Source organism: Caretta caretta, chromosome 3 (assembly GCF_965140235.1).
Source record: "Caretta caretta isolate rCarCar2 chromosome 3, rCarCar1.hap1, whole genome shotgun sequence".
NCBI lineage: Eukaryota > Metazoa > Chordata > Testudines > Cheloniidae > Caretta > Caretta caretta.
This window is the reverse complement of record NC_134208.1, coordinates 72434354-72458672: the sequence shown is the minus strand read 5'-3', so window position 1 is coordinate 72458672 and position 24319 is coordinate 72434354. Positions and strand designations below refer to the sequence as shown.

The 24319-nt window shown below is 39.8% G+C and overlaps 1 protein-coding gene across 8 annotated transcripts in view; it reads left to right on the top strand.

Moving 5' to 3' along the window:
• The first annotated feature begins 13522 nt into the window (after positions 1–13522).
• Positions 13523–24319, top strand: part of EPHA7 (EPH receptor A7) — a 181628-nt gene continuing 170831 nt past the window's right edge. For 4 of the 8 annotated variants that reach the window (XM_075126586.1, XM_048844983.2, XM_048844982.2 and 1 more), the window contains exons 1-3: positions 13532–13847; positions 18581–18645; positions 23232–23901. In XM_075126586.1, coding sequence (XP_074982687.1) covers positions 13751–13847; positions 18581–18645; positions 23232–23901 — 832 coding nt within the window. In that variant the 5' untranslated portion in view covers positions 13532–13750. Of the gene's footprint in view, positions 13848–18580; positions 18646–23231; positions 23902–24319 lie in introns of all 8 variants that reach the window. The other 4 variants (XM_075126587.1, XM_048844987.2, XM_048844986.2 and 1 more) reach the window with 2 other exon arrangements.

Below are 24319 nucleotides of genomic sequence, written 5' to 3'. Positions count from 1 at the left end.
TTCTTGAGCACAAGATGGCAGCCACAAATGCAAAGTATCAGCTCACTGAACCACAGAAAACTGGACCAATTCACCTCCTACCTTCACGCCTGCAGAGATGGTAGAGATTCTGTTCCAAGGTCCTGTGTGGTCCTAGATGTAGGGATATATTCTAGGGTGGGGCTTAAGATCAGGGGGTTTGGGTGGTAGGTTTCAGACCCTTGATCAGATGTGAAACAGTCAGAAATAATCCATGGGGGCTAGTGGGACTGCATTATAGGACTGTGAGCAGCAATGATACAAGTGAAAATTAATGGTGCAAAAAAAAATGCAGCTATTTGGGGAAGCAAAGAAAAGAGCCTGAATCTGACCCCTGATTATTAAACTATTCTTATACCTAGCTTCTTCCTGTTGCAAATGTTATTAGATTATACTTTAACTAATCCCTTGAATTTTGTTCTTTTTAATCTCAAAATTCTTTCAGGGTTATACAAGCATAAAAACTCATCTTAAACTTCTCAATTCTGATCTTTTTGCAGTGTTCTAGTTCAAAAAAGGGCAAAAAGGATTTTTTAAAAAAAGTTTATTTTGGAAAAAAGATTCCAGCCTGAACTCTGAATACCAAATTTCAACTCAGCCTTAATTTTTATGGCCCATTTATAAACATCTAAAATATAGGTTTGAAATGGAAATACTGACATACCCGTAGCTATAGTGTTGCTGTAATAAGAAGCCGTATGTCACTTATTATTAATTGGGGACAGGCTTAAAACATCTTTTCTAAAACATCTCCTTCCATCCTACTTTAAATTCTCATAGTACTGTGTCATAAAAATAAGTTGCCCAATTTTGTCAAGTGTCAGAGGCATTCTGATTGTTTATCCCTAATGATAATCCAAGTTTGACATGTTATAATTTGTTATGTTCCACTTCAATCAAACTGATTTTCCTGAAAATCTACAAAAACCGTGGCTGGAAACTTCAGAGTCTTTTTAACAGTGTGTTTCCAACAGCTACAGTATTGCTAATCTGTAAAATATAACTAGACTCATAATGGATACATGCTTAATTGCATGATTAAAATAAGAATGCAAAAAACTGATTGTTTAGCTGAAGACTATTTAAAAAGGTTTCCATTCTAAATGCTACTCTTAGTGTATTACTACCACTTTGGGAGTGCAGTTAGTTTACCCTAGGGTAATCAAATTTGGTGGTTAATCTGTTTCCAAAAGGTGTTTGGAGATGCAGCTGTACAAGCAAATGGGATTTTACACAAAATGTGAATATTGATGAAGTTCCAGATTTCTTTATTCCCAAGGGAACTGAATTTTTACACTAAATCTTTAAAAATTAATTTGTATTTTGCTTGTTTTATATATTAGTGATGTGGGTTGCTAATCAATCAATATTTAACAATGTAATTACAGCTGGTTTTAGTCTTACCAAATAACACAGATTAATAAATGACCTGAAACTAGTGAAGTGTGTAGAAAGGGTAATGAATTCTTTCCATCAGCACATTAATTTATTAGTAATAAACAAAGAGTATGATTAATTAGGAGAATTTGTAGAGTTTCTGGATATTGCAACAAAAATTTCCAGATGAAAGCATTTAATCATTCAGTTTTCCTTCGTTTACTTCTCTTCATGTGTTATAATGGTTTGGGATTTGCTTTTCTGAGCTGCATTAAGCAGCCCATCTAAAGCTCTATTTCTACACTTTATGTAGGTTCACGTTGATCCAGCTCATATTGCTACACATCAATTTTACCTACCACTGAAGGTGGTGTAACTTTGATGTGAACTAATTAAATTCTTTCCATTTAGACGAACAGCTTAATGCAGCTCAGCAAAGTGCTGCTGAATTAGCCCTGTCTTTCTAAACTACATTTGATTCCATTTGAAAAGGATACCCAATTGCAGGTAGAAAGAAGCAACTCTAGAAGTAGTCTGATTAAAGTTACCTGCCTCTGTCAGGTAAGTGGGTTATCATACATATCTGCATTTCATAGAGACATAACTGTTAAACCCTAAGCAAATCTTTTTTTTTTTTAATTCTTATTATAGCCTTTTTATAAACTCCAGAGGCATTCAGATATGGACAGACACCTATTGTATTTAAAGTTGCATGTGAAAAGTAATGCTCAAAATCAACTAATTTCTACTTACTTTTATCAGGTTTGGGTAAGTATACAGGACCAGCAAATCACCAGATAAAAATAACAGCTGAGAAACCCTACTGTATAGGATACTAGGCTGGAACTCAGAAGACCAGGGCTCAATTCCATTGACTCCAGTGGAGCTATGTTGAGTTACACCAGCTGAGGATCTGGCCCCGTTACCTTACCTCAGGCTCTGCAGTTCTATGACCAGCTCCCAGGCCTACAGCATGGATGCAAGCAAATCTTCTGTTAGACTTACAACAAGTAAATATTAAAAGATCAGATCCCAAAGGTGCGGTGGCAGATGCAGCACTTATTTGGAGGGACTTATCAAAAGGAGATACAGGTATTGGGTTCTTGCCTTTGGGGGTTCTGACAGCACTTACTCACAAGGGCTGCAGACGCAGTATAACTTAAAAATATGTATGAGATTTCACTCGGTTAGAATGGGGTGAAATCACTGTTACCCTAATGGGTACAATACTCAAAATCTAGCATAATCATGAGATTCATGGACCAAGCCTATTTACAGCCACTAAGGATCTGGCTCTTTATTTGTATATGGTCATGTATGTAGCTTCACTGTGTTTACGTTGCTAATATGAACATGTACACCATATATAACTAAAGATATTTTTAATTTGCAGTTTTTCACAACTGCAATATAGATTTCCCAAATGCTCAGCCGACAGACATACGTGTGGATGGCAGTTAGTCCAGCTCAGGATCTGCAGTTGAATAAAAAGCCTCAATCCTTCTTCCTTTATGTAAAACTACTATGAATGTTCTGTGGGAATTGTGCATGTACTTTGCATGTTATGCACATACTACCCTAAACAGATATGCTTCAGCATTTTTTCTGTAAGGATAAGAAATTGGGTTCTCCTCCAATTTCTGATGAAGCATCCTTCCCTTTCAGTCTTTGATAGCAGTAATGCACAGGTGCAGTAGAGGCAGTACAGACTTAAAAGATATGTACTGATTTCAACAGGAAGGAATATGACCAAATATGTTAATTTGCTCAGCCTGATTAAACTCCCCAAATCTAGCATACTCATGCTTCAACTTCCTATATGCAATGCACATTATATGGCAGGATACAAGGGCTGGAGCCACATAAATGGCCCTGAATCCCTGGTGCAGGCACTATGGAAAACAGCCTTCTTATCACAAGTTTTGTCAAAAAGGGCATGGTGGGGATGGGAAGGGTATGTCAGGGGCAGAGCTTCTGCATGGAGGTTGCTGCCAGTGCTGCTGTCCTCAGAGCATCCCTTGAAGGCTGCCTTAATTTAGACAAGCTTCCAGTGCCTTTCTAGCCCCCACAACACTGGAGGATAGGTGAGCCCAGAAGTGGCTGAACGCTGTCTTAGCCCCCCATTCCCTGGGCTGCAAGCTCTGTGCTGTGCCTCCACATATCTCACCTTCTAGGTGAAAACATTCAATGTGAACCTTGTTCTTGTTTCATGGGAAGCAAATTCCCCCCTTCCTAATGGGGTGATTAGGAGGAAACACATGTTAAAACTGTATAGGGGACAGTCTAGACTAGACTTTTACACCAAGTGTTCAGAAAACTAATGTCTAGTGACGTGTTCCTGACAGATCCATTGAGCTGTAAAACTACATTAAAATAAAATTAAAAGGTATGAAAAATCATGGAGCCTCAGTTAGGTTTTAAATATATCCCCTATTGGTAGGATAATTATTGCAACAGATTGGTTAATTTTGCTCAATGGTTTGGACCCCAATAGAATAGAATATATGGACAAAATGCTGCAGTTTACTACAGAGTATCTTAATTCCAAATGTCCTGGTTCTATAGATTTAAATCTGCCAATTCAGATTATATGCATATTTTTGGTTTCATTTAATCTGACTGTTTATGATCATATTTAAAAAGAAAAAAACAAAATGAAACTCAAAATGAAACAGGAGAGTCCCTCACAGGAGACTATTCCAGAAACTGAGTTATTGCAGAGTGACAGCTAAAGTTCTGACAGTTTGCAAATTAGGTAAGAGATAGGAAATAAAGAGTATTAATAAATGTTAAATTTCATCACAGAAGCAGATAAATTATGGGGTGTGCCAAAGTAATATACTATGACGAACATTGTTTAATATATTTAGTAATGATCTCAAAAAGAGTGAACAACAAAGTGAAAAAAATTGCCAGTGACACAAGATTTTCGTTAAAAAGAAAAGGAGGACTAGTGGCACCTTAGAGACTAACCAATTTATTTGAGCATAAGCTTTCGTGAGCTACAGCTCACTTCATCGGATGCATTTACGGTAGTCAATTTTAGAAAAGACTGAGGAACTCGAAAAGCCCTAACAAAGCTAGGCAACCAGGCGACACAATGATAGATAAATTCACTATAGACAACTGCAAAGTTATGCATTTGGAAAGAAAAATGCGAAGTACTCAATGGGCTTTACATTTTTTGCAACCACTTAGGAGAAAGATCTAGACATCACTGTAAACACTACAGCTCAGGGACAACTGCTCATTGTGCCATCACTGATAAACAAAACAAAGACATTAGGTTGTATTTAAAAAAGTCATACTGAAAATATAATACATAAATTCATGGTGTGCCCTCACATTGAGTACTGTGTTCAATTCCTGCCACCCATTCCTCAGAGAAGATATATCTGAAATAAAAAAAGATCTAGAAAAGAGCAATGAAAATGATTAGTGGCATAGAATGACTTTTATTTGAGTGGGCATTAAAAAAAAGATTTGGAGCGTTCTGTTAGGGCCTGATTCTGTCACTCTTATTCAGATTGACTAGTACAGGGATCGGCAACCTGTGGCACATGGCTTGCTAGGGTAAGCCCCCTGGCGGGCCGGGCCGGTTTGTTTATCTGCCGTGTCTGCAGGTTCGGACAATGGCAGCTCCCACTGGCCGCGGTTCACCACTCCAGGCCAATGGGGGCTGTGGAAAGCGGCGGCCAGCACATCCCTTGGCCTGCGCTGCTTCCTGCAGCCCCCATTGGCCTGGAGCAGCGAACCACGGCCAGTGAGAGCTGCGATCGGCCAAACCTGCAGATGCAGCAGGTAAACAAACCAGCCCGGCCTGCCAGGGGGCCTACCCGGTGGGCTGCGTGCCAAAGGTTGCTGATCCCGACTCTCGCTCTCTCCCCCCCCCGAGCAGTGTCTACTATGTGCAAGCTGGGGGGGAGTGGCTGTTAGGTCCAGTGGCTCTAGTGGCGGCCAGCAGTACTGCATCCCATTTCTGTGGAGGAAAGGAAATTCTGCATGCACAACATTAATTACTGCAAAATACTGCAAAGGTTCTACCAATCCGAAAGGATCGGACATATTACCTCCCAGCTTAAAGAATATTTCAGATCTTACCCAAATACACAAAAGAGAGCATGGTTAAAAGATCAATATACATACAGACATGAGTTCAATTCATTGAGGTTCAGATTCACAGCAGAGACAGTGAGCTTTGTAATTGCAAAGGGTCCAATGTTTAAATCTCATTTTCAGGGCGTACCAGTATAACTGGGACCTCAGTCTTGCAACTCAAGCTTCCCCAGATGAAGTCTAAGCAGATCTGAGATGACAGAATCAGGACCCAAGGATCTTTTATATCTTTTTCATGTCTTTTGACAAGTTGGGATTTCCTCAGGGAACAAGAGATAATTAGGATGACTTTGAAGGAGGTCCATCATCGATACTTAGCTATACAAATTAACATAAGGCCAGAGTTTATGCAAATGCCCTGCTCATTCAGGGTAGTACAGCCCAAGAGCTGGAGTTCACAAAGCTGGAGTTCACTGCTCCTACTGTCAGGGCAGTGTGGCCCCAATGGCCAGTCTATGCAAACACCCTGCTCATTCAGGGTAGTACAGCCTAACAGCCAGAGTCCATGAAACACACCCCTACTGTCAGGCAGGGGGGCCCAGACCCACCCAACTCCACCGGGCCCCGACCCAGGGCTCTAGTAGAAGTGGAAAGACCAGCTACCAGCTCAGCAGGGAGTCCCACCAAAACACACCAAGCTTACCTCTATGGTGACCAGATAGCACATGTGAAAAATTGGGACTGGGGTAGGGAGTAATAGTTGCCTATATAAGAAAAAGCTCTGAATATCAGGACAGTCCCTATAAAATCAGGACATCTGGTCACCCATCTGGTCACCCACTTACCTCAGTGGGAGATACCACTCTGACACCGCCCCTGGGTCTCTTCCTACCACAGTCTTGGGCATTGTAGTCCAGGAGGCTTTGGGATCTCTTAGTTCCCCAGCACCGGTCACTCCCTGGGGCTCTGTGAGCTGCTGTGGTCCACATCTCCACTCCCCTCTGGCACAGGTTGGAGGTCACCCATCAGCATCTCTCCCTGGCTGAGCTGGGCTGCTCTCTTTTATACTGGTACACCTGGAGCATGCCCAGTAATGAGAAGGGTGCATGGCTTCCTCAGCCCACAATGTGGCGTTAACCCCTTCCTGTCCTGTGTGAGGTGAGTGCGCCCTGTCACAAGGTACAAAAATTCTTCCAGTATATAATAAACACAGTATGTAAATAGTTTTCTGCACAGAGAAAAGATTATTTGGATTTGGACTAAAATGACAAATAACCAGACTCTTTTCTATCATTTCTATTAATAGAGACTGATTTCTACTGTCACTCATTGTTTTAAAACACATCAAATGTGACTGCCCTTGCAACTGGTTTTGTGGGCAGTAGCTTGTGTAGATGGACCTGTATTCAGAATCGTTTTTTGAACATCTTTGTAACCACAATTTTGAACTTGATTTAGCCCTGTAAACAATAGCAAACAAAGCATGTTCAAAATCGGCTGAGAGGGGAACTTTTGTGAACTGAATTTTGAAACTATTTGCAAATACAGTTCTTTCTCCACTGTAAACTGTACAACCTCGTAATTTGGCCATTTTTTCGACATGGCTGCTTTACTAATTCATAATAAATTATGTGGCCAAATGTGCATTTTCACATTAGTAAAGGGGCTGATTTATTGAACAGTGGACCAAATTCTGCTGTTGGTGCAATGGGGTCAGTCTGTGTAACTCAGTCAGTGTCAACAAAATGAGGCTACGTAAGAATAGCTATACTGGATCAGACCAAAGGTCCATCTAGCCCAGTAACCTGTATTTGACAGTGGCCAATGCCAGGTGCCCCAGAGGGAATGAACAGAACAGGTAACCATCAAGTGTTCCATCCCCTGTTGCCCATTCCCAGCTTCTGGCAAACAGGCTAGGGACACCATCCATTCCTATCCTGGCTAATAGCCATTAATAGACCTATCCTTCATGAATCTATCTAGTTCTTTTTTGAACTATAGTCTTGGCCTTCACAACATCCTCTGGCAAGGAATTCCACAAGTTGACTGTGTGTTTGTGTGAAAAATACTTCCTTTTGTTTGTTTTAAACCTGTTGCCTATTAATTTCATTTGGTGACCGCTAGTTCTTGTGGTATGAGAAGGAGTAAATAACACTTCCTTTTTTACTTTCTCAACACCAGTCATGATTTTATAGACTTCTATCACATTCCGCCTTAGTCATCTCTTTTCCAAGCTGAAAAGTTCCAGTCTAATAATTGCTCCTGATATGGAAGACGTTCCATATGCCTAACCATTTTTGTTGCCCTTTTCTGAACCTTTTCCAATTCCAATATACCTCTTTTGAGAAGGGGTGACCAGATCTGCATGCAGTATTCAAGGTGTGGGTGTACCATGGGTTTATATAGATGCAATATGATATTTTCTGTCTTATTATTTATCCCTTTCTTAATGATTCCCAACATTCTGTTCACTTTTTTGACTGCCACTGCACACTGAGTGGATGTTTTCAGAGAACTATCCACGATGATTCAAAGATCTCTTTCTTGAGTGGTAAGAGCTAATTTAGACCCCATCATTTTATATGTATAGTTGGGATTATGTTTTCCAATGTGCATTACCTTGTATTTATCAACATTGAATTTAATTTGCCATTTTGTTGCCCTGTCACCCAGTTTTGTAAGATCTTTTTGTAACTCTTTGCAGTCTGCTTGGGACTTAACTATCTCGAGTAGTTTTGTGTCATCCCCAAATTTTGCCACCTTGCTGTTTACCCCTTGTCATAAATATAAAGGGAAGGGTAAACCCCTTTGAAATCCCTCCTGGCCAGGGGAAAGCTCCTCTCACCTGTAAAGGGTTAAGAAGCTAAAGGTAACCTCGCTGGCACCTGACCAAAATGACCAATGAGGAGACAAGATACTTTCAAAAGCTGGGAGGAGGGAGAGAAACAAAGGGTCTGTGTTTGTCTGTATGCTGCTCTTGCCAGGGACAGAACAGGAATGGAGTCTTAGAACTTTTAGTAAGTAATCTAGCTAGGTATGTGTTAGATTATGATTTCTTTAAATGGCTGAGAAAAGCATTGTGCTGAATAGAATAACTATTTCTGTCTGTGTATCTTTTTGTAACTTAAGGTTTTGCCTAGAGGGGTTCTCTATGTTTTTGAATCTAATTACCCTGTAAGATATCTACCATCCTGATTTTACAGGGGGGATTTCTTTATTTCTATTTACTTCTATTTTTTATTAAAAGTCTTCTTGTAAAAAACTGAATGCTTTTTCATTGTTCTCAGATCCAAGGGTTTGGGTCTGTGGTCACCTATGCAAATTGGTGAGGCTTTTTATCCAACATTTCCCAGGAAAGGGGGGGTGCAAGTGTTGGGAGGATTGTTCATTGTTCTTAAGATCCAAGGGTCTGGGTCTGTAGTCACCTAGGCAAATTGGTGAGGCTTTTTACCAAACCTTGTCCAGGAAGTGGGGTGCAGGGTTTTGGGAAGTATTTTGGGGGGAAAGACGCGTCCAAACAGCTCTTCCCCAGTAACCAGTATTAGTTTGGTGGTGGTAGCGGCCAGTCCAAGGACAACGGGGGGAATATTTTGTACCTTGGGGAAGTTTTGACCTAAGCTGGTAAAGATAAGCTTAGGAGGTTTTTTCATGCAGGTCCCCACATCTGTACCCTAGAGTTCAGAGTGGGGGAGGAACCTTGACACCCCTTTTCCCAGATCATTTATGAATATGTTAATTTGGACTGGTCCAAGTACAGACCCCTGGGGGACACCACTATTTACCACTCTCCAATCTGAAAACTGCCCATTTATTCCTATCCTTTGTTTCCTATCTTTTAACCGAAAAGAAAAGGAGTACTTGTGGCACCTTAGAGACTAACCAATTTATTTGAGCATAAGCTTTCGTGAGCTACTCAAATAAATTGGTTAGTCTCTAAGGTGCCACAAGTACTCCTTTTCTTTTTGCGAATACAGACTAACACGGCTGTTACTCTGAAACCTATCTTTTAACCAGTTACTGATCCATGAGAGGACCTTCCGTCTTATCCCATGACAGCTGACTTTGCTTAAGAGCCTTTGGTGTGGAACCTTGTCAAAGGCTTTCTGAAAATCTAAGTATACTATACTCCCTGGATCACCCTTGTTCACATGCTTTTTGACCACCTCAAAAAATGCTAATGGATTGGTGAGGCATGATTTCCGTTTACAAAAACCATGTTGACTCTTCCCCAACAAATTATGTTCATCTATGTGTCCGACAGTTTTGTTCTTTATTATAGTTTCAACCAGTTTGCCCTGTACTGAAGTCAGGCTTACTGGTTTGTAATTGCCAGAATCACCTCTGGAGCCCTTTTTAAAAATTGGCATCTAGATTCACACTACTTTAATTGAGAACAGAATTTGGCCTAGTAAGTGTAAATTTTCAATCAACAAAAAGGATTAGCTTAAAAAAAACCTAGCCTTTCGATTTCATTGTTGCAGTTAACCATTTAATTTGATGGTGTTTTAATTGTAACATACTGAATTGAATGGAATTTCCAGTTGCTTTTTTCTCAGGGATTTGTATATGAAAATTGATGCTTATAGTCCATTCCTCTCAGGTATTTCAGTTTATTTGTAAGTAATATTTCTTCTTTTATAATCTGTTCTTGTTTACACAAGGTAAATAGCAACCACTCAGTGCGATGAGACAAAGTAACTCTGTACCATCTTACAGAATAAAAGGAAGTATTAAGAAACATTACCAAGAGGCAGGGGAGAAGGAAAAATAATATTAATTGAAAAGGATTTCAACTTCTGTGTACATCTCATAAAGATTCCTTGTGGTAGAACCTGAATTCATCAGCAACATTATTTTCTTTCCTATCCATGTGACCATAAAAGAGAGGAAGAACAACAGGGGAGCTTTAAGATGTTTTACTATTGTATTTTAAAGTTGCTTCATCTTAACTGTGAATAAATCCATTACTGTCTTTAGGATGCAGTAGGTACTTAAAATGTGTAAAGGATTCTGTAAAACTGCCAGATTTAGCCCAATGACTGATGGTCAGGCAGGCAGGTCAGTTTGAAAATGGTGCTATTGAGGAAAAAAATAAGTATTTTTAGAAATACAGCAATTTAATTTGTGTTTGTGACAGAGAAAGTATACACATACACACACATACACATTCTTTTTGTTGCCAAATTTTGAAGGGTTTTATGTGTTCAGATAATTAACATAATATAACATATGCATAAAATATAGTATAGAAAATTATAAGAACGTTTGTATACTGCAGGTGAGACAACAAAAACACTTATTTTTTTATTATACCCAGGACATGTATATATCTCTTTATCACCCTCTTCCCTAGGTTTCCTCTAAAAAAGCTTTTACCTTTCCTATTCTTAGCCAACCCTAGTCCCAACCACAGGTACTAGAACTACAGAGCCTGGGAGGGCTGCCGCACCCCCTGGCTTGAAGTGGTTTCCAGGGTTTACAGTTTGTTTCAATGGCTCTCAGCACCCCCCACCCCCCAAAAAAAAATGTTCCAGCACCCTTTGTCCAAACTGAAATTTATATATTGTTCTTTTCTTTTTTACAAATGCTATATAGTGAAAATCATCTTTATGACTTAGCGATCCTGAATTGAAATGTTACCACTGATCACAGTTATGCTAGGAAACTGGAAGACTAGCTGGATTAAGGACATTTTTGCTATCTGGCTTTATTACAGTTACAGTGTTTGACATTTTGATGCTATATGAAAACCAAATTTACCTGTGAAAACCTGCAGGGAAATTACAAAATACCTGTACATATGGGTTTAAAGTAAAATAGCCTTTTAAAGAAATGTACCAGCAAACTCATTGTTTTTCTCTTTCTCTCTATTTATGTGTGTGAGAGAGACAGCAAGAGAATAATAGTACCAGAAAGCATGTCACCATATAAATAACTGTATCTACAATAGCTAAAAATGCTATGTTCAAGAATTTCTTGAATTTAATGGAAAAATATTCCTACTCTCACCAGTGAGTATTAGTTATTCAGTAGATGAAAGGAATACAGTAAACTTCACATGCTACCTCAGTATCATTCTCAGAAGTAATGATGAGGCCGCTGGAAAGTGTTGAAAGCCTGGAGGATCTATTCCATTTCAGAGGTTGCTTATCAGATGATGCTGCATAGACGATTTTTTAAATTCTAATTTTGTTTTATCTACTCAAGGATTCTATAAACAACCTCCCACATTTTAAATTTTTATTTATAACATACCGTTTTGCGGTATCAGTGTCTCCATTTACATATGGATTGTTTCAGATTCTCATATAATCTTGGCAATGAATTGTAGTTACATTCCCTGTGTTTCTTTATAATTATCTGCTTCTAAGATATAATCAGTTATTCAGTTTATGTCCTTTAAAAGGACACAGCCAAACTATTTTTATTTAATTATATAAAACATTTAACATTTAATATAAAATAAATCTGTGGGACATATACATTATAAAATCAAAAATACCAACCCAAGAATTTAAGAGAAGGAGAAAGGAAAGGAGAAGATCATTTAACTATTATGTTATGGCGTCCTGCTGTAATCTCATCTGAAGAGTAGAAACTTCACATTCCTTCACAGCACAACTGTGCATATGGCAGTTGTTGACAAAATTAGGTTGTGTATTCCATTCAGACAAAGGCCATCCCTGGTAACATCCCCATTACAGTCATCAGTAGCACTTCTATTTTCCCCTCACTCCATCTCCAAATCCACCCTTCCTTTTTAAAATTTTTTAAAGCTTCATTTCAGGAACAGAAACTTTGTTTGATTCACCCTTTAAAAAGCAAGATATAGGTAACAGACATATAAGGGTGAGGAGGGTGGATCTTTTGCTGGAAAAGCACTCTTCAAGTCAGTGGGGGTGAACTTTGACAAAGGGAGATTTGGCAAGTTTCTTTCTTTTTCTTATTATCTCATTGTTATCGGATTACCCTTCTTTTGGATTACACCCGATTGGGAAAAAGCGTCTAGTATCAACCAGATTTATGTTGTCTTTAACTGGTCTCTTCACAATTTCGTGAAAGCAGGGAAATGAAATGTTAGTGTTATGTCTCGAAGAATTTTGATTTTTTTTTTACAGACTTGTTTTAAGAAATGAAACACAAAACGTACAAACGTTCTGAGTTTCAGTAGCAAAGTGTTTACTTGCTCTGTGTTATGGGTAGCACCACACAGATCGGAAAATATTGTAAAAGATTCCCGCAGAGGTCAGAGAAATAAGAGAAACCATCAAGGCGGAATGTTCTGAGTGGTTTCGACTTGTCCAGCTTTTTCTCAACAAACCTTCCCTTCCTCTTGGGCGATGCTCATTGTGGCACGGATGCCGCGATCGAAGGGGTTTTTAAATGATCACGTTATTGGGTGGGGGGTGTTCTCCACCCCCCCCCCCCGCTTCCTTGGTCGGGGCTTGTTTAAAACTCTTGCAAACGCGCTATTTCACGGTGATCAGTAAAACACACTGCGTTCATCACCCACTCCGAGCGGTGCCCACTCTGGGGAACTAATTTGGTGGCGGCCGCGGGGATGCTGCAGGAAAGATAATTAAGGAAGTTAGCAGGCGAGGGAGGGTCTAAAGAGTCAGTGCCCTGAATCACTTGACTTAGAGGAACGATCAGAAAATCCCCGTCTCCTTAAAGGCTGGGGCTTGCGCAGCCAGACTCCTTTACGCTATCCTGAGAGAGCGTCTCGTCTTTTTTAACCACTACTGTTGTTTTTGCTTTATTGCAATCCCCAGCAGTAACGAGCCTGCCTAGAGCGCGGCTCCCAGTCCTGCCATGCCCTCCCCACACTCACAGCCCGGCCCCGGCTACACGCTCAACCTGCGGGGAACCCTATGCCAGCGGCAACCTGACACCTCCCCCCGCTCATTGGACAGCGCCGCCGGCCCCGCCTCCACTGCCGGGGCTGGTCGTTCCCCAGCTCAGCCTCCCCGGTCTAGCTTGCAGCTCCTCTTAGGCCGGCTGCGGCTGCCAGTCACTTTGAGGGACGGCCCGCTCTCCCGGCTCCGGCCCCGCCCCTTCCCCCCTAATTGATATTATTGGAGTGTGGAGCTCGCAGCCAGGCTGCAGTCAGAGACTCGCAGGCAGCAACTACGGTGTGCAGGAAACGCATAGGCAAGAGGAGTGGGCAGCCGGGGGAGAGAGAGCTCCATGCAAAGGCAAAATAAAACACACAGCACAACAAACCCTTTAATCCCCAACAAGCGGCGGCAATAGCAGCAGCGATCGTCCAGTAAATTTCAAAATATCCTGCTCCTCCACCATGGTTTTTCAAACTAGGCTCCCTTCTTGGATTATTTTATGCTTCCTCTGGCTGTTTCGCTTTGCACACACGGGGGAGGCACAGGCTGCAAAAGAAGGTAAGGTGATGCAGAAAACAAAGTTTGGGCTTATTTATTTCCGTGCGCACACATTGCAAGGTGCCACAAGTACTCTTTTTCTTTTTGCAATGTTTTAGTGTAGGGTCTACTGCAAACTGCATGCTGCCCTCTCCCCTCGTTAAACAGCGTCTTACTGAGGTGGGGGAGAGGCATCCACCACGGGCAGTGTGTGTGTGAATGCGTGCGTGTGTGAGAAAGAGGGAGGTCGGGACAAACTGCATATCCTTTAAGGAATTGGGTTTGCACGGCAGTGCACTTGAGGAGCTGATATATTGGGGAGGGGGTCACTGCAGGGGGTGCTGTCTATTGAATTGTTAATAGTACTAATAGTATTACTACTAGTAAGGTGAGGGTAAGAATCTCTTTCCCCCCCCCTCGGGTGGAAGCTACTGTAGTTTGTCAGGGGCACGCAACCCGAGTGCCACAACCAGGACTGCACCGGAGTTTCACTACTCTGGGCGCACCCCCAAAGGGGTTGGGGGGGATTTCTGTTAGTCCCCCAGGCAATCATAAACTAGCTAATAAAGTCCGCTTCTCCGTTTCCTACTGATGCGGGCCTGCAGGTCTCAGAAACCTCTGGAAATGAGACGCTACGGGGAAAGATGTGTAATAGATCATGTTGGGGGACGATTAAATGTCTCCGAGGGATGGATCTATAGGATGCTATATACATGTATTATATTTGTGTATGTTATCTAGTAATCTGTAGGCATCTCTGACTAGATGTATATAGATAGAGATTTTTGTTCCATCCGCGTATCACAAACAGGGCTTCATAAATCCCATCACTCCAGCATCAATCTGTTTTGCATAAAACAAACGCATAATATTTCCTACTAAAAGAGAGCACGGGAAATTTTCTATCGGAGACTAACATACAAACCAATTCAGAAAGTCAGTCCGGGCATTTCTTTTCGTATGGGGTGGGGGGATCTAAAAATGAGACCTTTTCACTCTGATAGTGTGGTATCAGTTTCCATCTTTGGGAAGAGAGGGCTTGGGGGTTTTCCCCTCTCCCAGATAGGTCAGTATTCGTCTCTGAACCATTGGCATAAAGGTAAAGTACCCTTCTGAGCCTGTAGCTGGAGCTTTACAACTAAGCTCTCTCTCAATTAAGATGTTCTTTGTCCCTAATAGAAGAGGGGGGGAAAAAAACAACAACCCAAAGGCCCTTCCTGGACGGCATTTCCAAAGTTTATTTGAAGAGATTTGCAAACTGGAATAATGAACTAACTCCTGGAAGGGCGAGAGAGGCTGCATGGGGGAGGTGAGCGGAAGCGAAGCGCAGACGGGAGCGGGGAGCTGGGCTTGGCAGCTGCTTTGTGCAGGCTGCGTGGGGAGAGCGCTTGGAGCTGTGACATGCTGCTCGACGGGCCAGAAGTCCCACGTACACCTCGAGTTTGTGTTTCCGCTTCTAGCGCCCAGCAGTTCGTGTAGGCTGAGCTGGCAGGAGGCGGGGGGGAGCAGGCAGGCAGGGATTTCGGATCCCTATGGCTGTTAACCTGCTGCAGGCTCGGAAATCTCCTGCGCAAAAGTAACTTTCGTTGCCGCTGGCCCTCACCGTCTCTGGTGGTGAGAGAATCCAGCCTTCTGCAGACACCTCCTTCTCCGTCGGAAAGTAGCCAGGCAAAGGGGCTGGGGATAAGGGAGGAGAGAGCCGAGAAGTCCCCAAAGTTTTCCCAGCAGGAGCTGGATGAATAGGCGCCTCAAGAGGGAGAGAAGGGGATGGGGGTATCACTAGGGCGACGGGAGTTTGCAGGGGCAGAGGTGACCCAGCCAGGCCGGGTCTGGAAAGTTTGGAATAAAGGGATCCTGAGTGTGGGGTGAATTGAGCCTGTGTCCCGCCCGGGGTCACAGTGCACGCTGGTTTACACTGGGCCGTGAGTTCGCTCCCTTCCAGCCCGTCGCGGAGTCGCAGCGGCAAGGCTCGGAGGTTGCACACAGGTTAAACACCACCTTTGACTCAGCTCCCTCCTGCCTCCCGTGGGCTGCGGCTGCTGGGCTGGGAAAGGCTGCTTCAGCCCTAAAGCGCGTGGGGGAAGATCCTGGCCCTGTTGACGCCAAGGGGAGCCTTTGCCATTGACTTGAAGCGCGGGGGGGACGGGACGGACGGACACGATTGCGCCCGTGAGCTGGGCACGGAGATGCCCTGCCAGCGCGGACTGGCGGCATTTGAACCCCAGCGCCGAAGTGAGGGACCCGGCGGCAGTTTAGGGGGAGACCTCAGCTCCCCGGAGAACACGCGTGGGTCGGGGGTATGGAGGAGGCGAGAGGCTGCCCTTGGCTGTCCGCAAACAGCGGGCCCCTCCGGCTGGGTGCAGAGCCCGCGGGGGGAAGTCCCCAGCTCGGGGAGCGCACGGGAGCTCAGCGCAAGGGGCACCGGGGGAGTGAATGATTCAGGCCGAAAAGGGCGGATTAAAGCCTCCCATTGACTTCCCCAGCCACTTTTCACTCTCTCTCTCCCAGCTTGGTCTTGTGTCCGCTGTAACGCAGTGAACCAGGCAGTCTTGCCTTTCTTCAAAACTGGGTAGCGTTGCTAGTCAGTTTCTGCAACAAGAAGAAGTTCCGAAGCTCAGCCCCTGCTCACTTTGAGCGCTGCATACAAGAACTTCAGGGCTGCCTTGGGAAGTAAATGGAGAATGTTTCCCACCTCTTGGGGAAAGTGTCTTTATCTCAGAAACGGGACATGCTGGATCTAGACTGTAACTGTGTAGTAAAAAAGGCTGTCACCCACATAACTTTTAAAAACTAAGCCCGCACTAGGAAATTAGCAATTCATATAACATTTTACCTATTCAAGGCATTGTACAAACGTCTGATTAGGAAAGATATTTCCCAGTAAGTTCTAGTGCAGTGAGGAGTACAACATATGATCATGGAAAGGTCATCTGTGTGGCACTGGCTTTTCATACTGCTTTTTTATGAAGAATTACTGCCAGATTACAACATGGTGTGTCCATCCACTACTGCATGGGCATGGTGATGAATGGGTTAAACTTGCACCATACTTAAATTTTTAGCTTATCAGCATTGTCCTTGATTAGCAAGCCAACACACACACCATCAATTCTTCTTTAGGTAGTTTTACTAGTTAAAGACCCTTAGATAGTGAGATTAATTAATTAATTAATTAAGAAGATAATCTATGTAAAGAGAGAAGAGCAAATTTAATTGGTTAGTTTAAGTGTATGTTGGCTTACAGAAATGGAAGTTACAGTTTTGTCTTTAACATGTTTTAGCTATTCCTGTCAGCATGAACCTTTGTGAAAAAAAGTTTGATCCTTCTAATAATGTTTTAAAAAACTATTATTTGAAATTATATTTGACATGGAGTCTAAACCAAAGGTATTGCTCAACCTAACAAAAAGTTAATTATACTGAATTCAAGTTTAAGAATTAAAGCAGAAGATCAAAATATATGTAACTACTTATTCGTATACAGCCTTTTACATTGGTATTGGTAGAGGTGTAATAATTTTTTATAATTAAAATATATTTTGTGGTTATTTGAAATTGAAATGTGTTTCTCTTTTGTTAAAAATGGAACAGTTATTTGTTAAGCTGTAAATATGACTGTTTTTGTTCCAAAAATGTAGCATATATAGGCAGATATAACATATATACAGATATAACATTAGGATTTCTTTCTTTCCAGTTTACAAGATTATTTTTTAAAATGCAATCTAACAACTTATTTCATAGAGTTGCTTAGAAATTTCAAGGTTAACTAATGCAAGTGCTTTTTAGAAATTTGTGAAAACATGTGCAATAATATATTCTGAGATTTAAGACTATCATTAAATATAATCTCAAGCTGATAGTTAACAAAATATCAATATGATTTCTCCCAATATGTAATAAAGTGGACATTTTATATTTATATTTAACAATTTGTTTATTGGACTAAGATTGAGAAGTCTGCATTAAACACTTTTACCAGAAAGTCACATCTAATTAACAGCTCTGTGTATCAGAACTTTTTAGAAGTCTCATTGGATGTGTATACACATATGAAAATATTTACTTAATAAAATGTTGCACAAGAATTAATTCTAACTAATATGCGCGTTCAGTATTTTGAAAATGCATGATGCTACATAAGTACAAATCCTTATTTTGTGGAAGCTTATTTGTCATATATTGACTTATTTAAATTAAGTCTCATAAATATTAAGGAACCATCTTTCCTTGTGCATTACCCTTGACTTCAGAGTGGGGGTCCATGAAGGATGTAGTGTCCAACAGTGTCCAAATCAGTCTGGACAATGTTGAAATATTGCTGAATTTCATTTTTAAAAAAATCCTAATTTTAATGAAAAGTACATGGGAAATATCCTTTGTAAGAAGGAGCAAGAGGAACAGATATTTACGATTAAACCTTAGAATCTTTGACACTTAGATAATAAGATGGTAAGTATAAATATGTAGACAGGCATAGACAAAGATGCAGTAAAAAAATAAGATTTAAATATTTCTGCTTAATAAAAAATGTGAATATCATACCTTAAATAATATAAAAACTTTTCTAATTACAAACATGCATATAATGGTGAATATACATAATATATTTATTCCTTTATTAAATAATTTTGACTGATAAAAAGAAGACTTTATATACATTCTTGTTGAATTTCATCACAAAGTTTTTGATTTAGTTTTTTAAATTATGAAGTTCTTTCTTTAATACATAGCGGATACTTTTTCTCTTGCAGTAATATTGCTGGACTCTAAAGCACAACAGACAGAGTTGGAGTGGATTTCCTTTCCTCCTAATGGGGTAAGTACTCAGAACAAACAAACAAACAAAACAAAAAAACCCATCGTCCAAACATTGCTGGGTGTCTCATCGAGAGAAATTTTTAAACGTGCTTTAAACAAGCTGGTATTCCCCAAATTTCCCTCAGTAATCATAGTGAGTGTTTACAGCTCTTAAGTTTCTGTTGTGAAAAGAAGCATACCTCAGGTTACAGTGTACAAAAGCAAGCTAATTACAAGGAAGAGTCTCTTCAGTAACTCACCTAAACCCCTTTATTAGCTTTATGCTTTGTAGTGTAATCCTTTGTGGTGTACTAGAAGGCTTTGTGTACTTGTGACACAGTATTTTAAATATATTTTTCTTTTCTCTTTTTCTTTTTAGAAGCATTGTAGGCAACAAATATATTTGTATATGGAAACTGCCTCAGAGCATGTTATTGGATATTTTCCAAATAAACAGTGATAAGAACTTTATATACAATATATTTGTTGTAATTGAATAGCGTAGTATGAAGTGCTCTAAAATATAAATGTCTGAATTAGAGATAGGTCTAAACCAAAACCCAGACCTGAGCATCCCCAAATTTTAAGGAGTTTGAAATCTGGCTCTAAGTCCAAATTTTGTGGCTTGGGCCTAGTTCTCATTTATATACTGCAATGCCTTTTAGAACACATGCATCCCAAGATGTTCTATGAAAACTTATCAACATGCAAATCCATCATTACACAAATGTTAAACTTAGGACATCCTATGCTAATTGTCATGTTTATTGTCTATTAATAAGTTATCAAATAGCTGTGTCTTCAGCTCTTAATTAGAAATTGTGAAAAAACATATCCCTCATCTCTTGAGGAAGAACATTTCAAGAGAGGAGAGTATGGCCAGTTGTATTTACCTTAGAACTCAATCCTACAAACCTGAAGTCATGTGAGTGTTTCTTACTCCTGGAAGCCATCTCATTGACTTTGTTGGGGCTACTCGCATGAATAAGTGCTTGCGGGATGAGGCCCTTAATCTTCAGCGCCTTATGAAATCTGGAGCCAGAAGAGCATGACGTGTAAGTGAGGATATAAAAGTGAAACAAATCCTTTAAATAAGAAGAATGAAAATCTGAAAGTGTCTTAGTTTAAAAGCAAGATCGTAAAATCAATACAAGCACAAACTGGAAAGGAGTCTGAAGACGTGAGAAACTACATAATGTGAGCCGAATGCTTAAGATTGATAATAACTTCGGCATTAGCATTTTGCATTGATTGAAGCCTTTTAATAGAGGTGTCTAAAAGATTAGTTAGAAGAGAATTGCAGTAGTCTAGCCTGGAGGTAATAAAAGTATGAGCTTTGCCAATGTATTTGAGGATGAAAGGTAGAAACATAGTTGACTAATATTGTACAAATGGTAAAAAGATGACTTTGTAAGGTTAGAAATACGGATTCAAAGGAACATTGAGAATCTAAAATAACAGCTAAACGATTGTCAGAGAGAATGGCTAAAAAGTAGTTTCTTATAAACTAACAAAAAATTACAATTTATTAATGGTGTTATTAAAAAATTAAAAATATAGTACAATTTTTTGTTAAATTCAGCTGCATTTAATTCTCCCCTATGTAGTACAAATATCATGAAAACATGCACAAATAGATGAGAGAAACCAATACATCATCGTATGCTAGTTAAATTTCAGTGGCAAATGTACTCTCTGGCTCTGAGTGGCATGAAACATGTTTTAAATAACTAAAGGAATTAACATGTAATATGGTGTAGGTATACAATATGTATTAGTGGGAGAGAACATCATGTATTTCACATATATATATATATATATCAAAACAATGGGATAAAGAGAAATAAAAGTTAAGTGTCTGAAAAGTCAAATATAGTGTTCAGATCACTCCAAGATGATTTTTTAAGCAGTAGTTTTCAAATATCGTCGACAAATACAATTATATTCCGAAGTATGTATAATGTGTGCCTGTCAAGGAGAGGAAGTTTGAACTCTTTCAGGGGAATGTTTGAGTAGTACAGCTATTACTACTAAAATTTTTCAGAGAAACCAAAAAAGAAATGCATACAAACTATCCTTATGATCTTCCCCGTGGTTTTAGAAAGATGGGTAAGGTGAGACGATGGGTGTTAGCATAAGAGATGATCTCTACTGGATTGTTTTTTTTCCATCCAAAGGAATAATCTGAGCACCTCCAAGATTAATTATATTGGTGTGGTAGGCTTTTAACACGCATGGAATCTCTGGCTCTTCTTCTGGTTTGTGTTACCCTACCCAATGCAGAGTTTTGTATTTTTATGGTTATTTTGGAGGATTTTGGGGAGGGAAGAAAGGAATGCAGATGATCAGTTGTCTGTATTCTGCTCTTTGGATACGCTTGGGTAACTCATTTGACTTCAAAGGTGTTACACTATTGTAACTTTGGAAATCTGAGAGCAGGATCTCGATCATGATGGGAAAACTGCTTACATGAGATAAAACATAAAATACTCAAAATGAAACTGAGAACGAGAGCAGCAGAATGAAACTCTCAGAGTGAACTTAGGCGCTGAGCCCTTTTTGTGAACTGTTTTTTGTACTGCAGTAATGCCAAATCCCTGCTCCATGGCCGTGTTTCTCTTTTGTTGTTGTTGTTGTTTTTTTGCTAACCTTATCAATACAGTCCATACAGGAGAAAAAAATCTTGGTGGTTAAAATCTACTAAATGTATAATGAAGATAAGCTTTCTTCCTTTCTAAAGAGTGTTAGGTTTTAAAATGTAATAATTTGTTAACTATAGAAACATTTCATAATATTTTACTATAAGCTAATACCAGATGTGTGGTGCCATATATACCATATCTATAGTAGCTGAAATACTTTGAAATGCATTTTGATATTTACAACTTCTGTCCATTTCAACACTTACAGCCATAATATATTTTGTGGTAATAACTTCCAGCATCAGTTCATCAACATTTACTTTTCTTGGCGTAGTGGAGCAACATTAAATGATCTCATTTGCTGTCAAGTAGGCTCGTGAAATATTGCATGCTGCATGACTTTTGGTCTGAGAAACCAATGTCTGTTCGTGTTTGCCTTCCCTGCCTGACTACCAGTAACAGCACATTCTTTAGGTGTTCAGTCCTGGCAGGTGCTGTGTGCTCTAGCCAATCCAATAAAGCACCTGCTTAATGTTAAGCACATGAGTAGTTTCACTGATGTTAAGCATATTGTAAAGTGCTTTGTTGAAATGGTCTGAGCACTTGGAGGGATTGAGATCTAGTTGGCTGTGTTATTAGACACCATTTAACTAATTGAACTCTTTAAAATATTCCCATTTTATTCAAGTTGTAATTTCTGCTATGAATTGAGCACTGCAATACATTTATAAAAGGTGTAAGGGCCAGATTCTGCTTTTAGTTATACCTGGGTAAATCTGGAATAAGGGTCTAACCTTAGCCCAACTGATTTCAGTGGGAGTTTTGATGTTGACTTCAGTAGGTCTGGGATTTGTTTCCAACTTTGTAAAGACAATGGAATTATTGTGCATTTACCATTTTAGCGCCTAGATACCATAGTGACTGAGAAATGAAAAAAGAAAGAAAGCAGGCCCTGAAACTTGCAGATCCTTATTCAGATGATTAGCCCTTACTCAAGTATGTAACCCCATTGACTTCAAATGAAATCCCATTATAGTGAGATAAGATTGTTTTACCATTGGTCAGTGAACCTATTCATATGAGTAGGGGTTTGCAGGATCAGGTTTGTAGTTTGTAAATGGGAGCTGAAAATGGCCCTAAATGCATAAAGTGACAAAACTTCATGATTTCTTTTTTCTCCATTTTCAGTTTGTTTTCCCTGCAAAATGTGATGATGATCACAATAATGGTAATAAACTAAAGTGTAAAAATAATAATTTCAAATGCAGAGTAAAAAGAAAAGGAGTACTAGTGGCACCTTAGAGACTAACCAATTTATTTGAGCACAAGCTTTCGTGAGTTAGTCTCTAAGGTGCCACTAGTACTCCTTTTCTTTTTGTGAATACAGACTAACACGGCTGCTACTTTGAAATGCAGAGTAGTAACTAATAAAGAGTCAGGGCTTATTGAGTCAGGGCTCATTGCTTGTGAACCAAAAAGTGTCAGGTGTGCAAGGTCTGCAAGTTTAAGGGCTCTCAGTTTCTGAGACTTCTTTGTTGATTATAGATTTGTTTCTAGCAGCAAATCATTGACCACCTTCTTCATTCCTTGCTTACCTAAAATTCTGATTGATGTAAGAGAATGTAGGACTGAACCCCAACTATAAGCAGTATTTGAGTATATTGTACAGTACTTTCTAAAACTTGTAATTAATGTAACTGTAAACTGTTGTAATATGAATAATATATTTTGAAGGTTATTTACTTGCTAAAATACATGGAACACAAACTAGAACGCGCTTAAAATTTGTACTTTTCTTATACAAAACATTAGCATTTTAATAGTACTCCACTATTTTTTATGAGGCTTCACTGTTTACAAAGAAGGAAGACCACATCTGTGTCAGAGTATTTTTATATATGTACGGATTTAGTACAGCAGTAAAATGCTGTCTTGTATTAATAACTGTTTGTTGTTGTTTTAGTGGGAAGAAATTAGTGGACTGGATGAAAATTACACTCCTATACGAACATACCAGGTATGCCAGGTCATGGAACCTAACCAAAATAACTGGCTTCGGACTAACTGGATTGCAAAAGGCAATGCACAAAGGATTTTTGTAGAACTGAAATTCACTCTGAGGGATTGTAACAGTCTTCCTGGAGTACTGGGGACATGTAAAGAAACTTTTAACTTATATTATTATGAAACAGACTACGACAATGGCAGGAATATCCGAGAAAATCAGTATGTAAAAATAGACACCATTGCAGCAGATGAAAGTTTTACCCAAGGTGACCTTGGGGAGAGAAAAATGAAACTTAACACAGAGGTGAGAGAGATTGGAGCTTTGTCCAAGAAAGGATTTTATCTTGCATTTCAAGATGTAGGTGCCTGCATTGCTTTGGTTTCTGTCAAAATCTACTACAAGAAATGCTGGTCTATTATTGAGAACTTAGCTATTTTTCCAGATACAGTGACTGGCTCAGAGTTTTCCTCTCTAGTTGAGGTACGAGGAACTTGTGTCAGCAGCGCAGAAGAGGAGGCTGATAACTCTCCTAGGATGCACTGTAGTGCAGAAGGAGAATGGTTAGTGCCTATTGGAAAGTGTATCTGCAAAGCTGGATACCAGCAAAAAGGAGACACTTGTGAACGTGAGTAAACCTACACTTTTAATAATATCCTACAATAGCAGGTGGGTTCTACAGTCACATTTCTATTGTCTTTGCATCAAAATATGGTATTAGGCCCATACTAATACTTTGAGCATTTGAATCTATACACTTCATACTGGCGAACTTAAATCAGTCAGCTCTTTCAGGAATGGAAGTCAACATTTGCATATTGCATTTTCAAATATAAAATAGGCAATTCAGAGCACAGTTTAATGTAAATACAGTTGCAGAAATTACAATTCACACAGAAATAAGCTCAGGATGACATTCAGTGTAGTTCTTCGTAATGCTACTGAACAGATTGTATCTTGCTAAGAAGACCTTATTAACGTTCTTGTGTATGAGCATTATATAAACTACTTGCTGTTGTTCCATATGTTTTGTGACAGAAAATTAT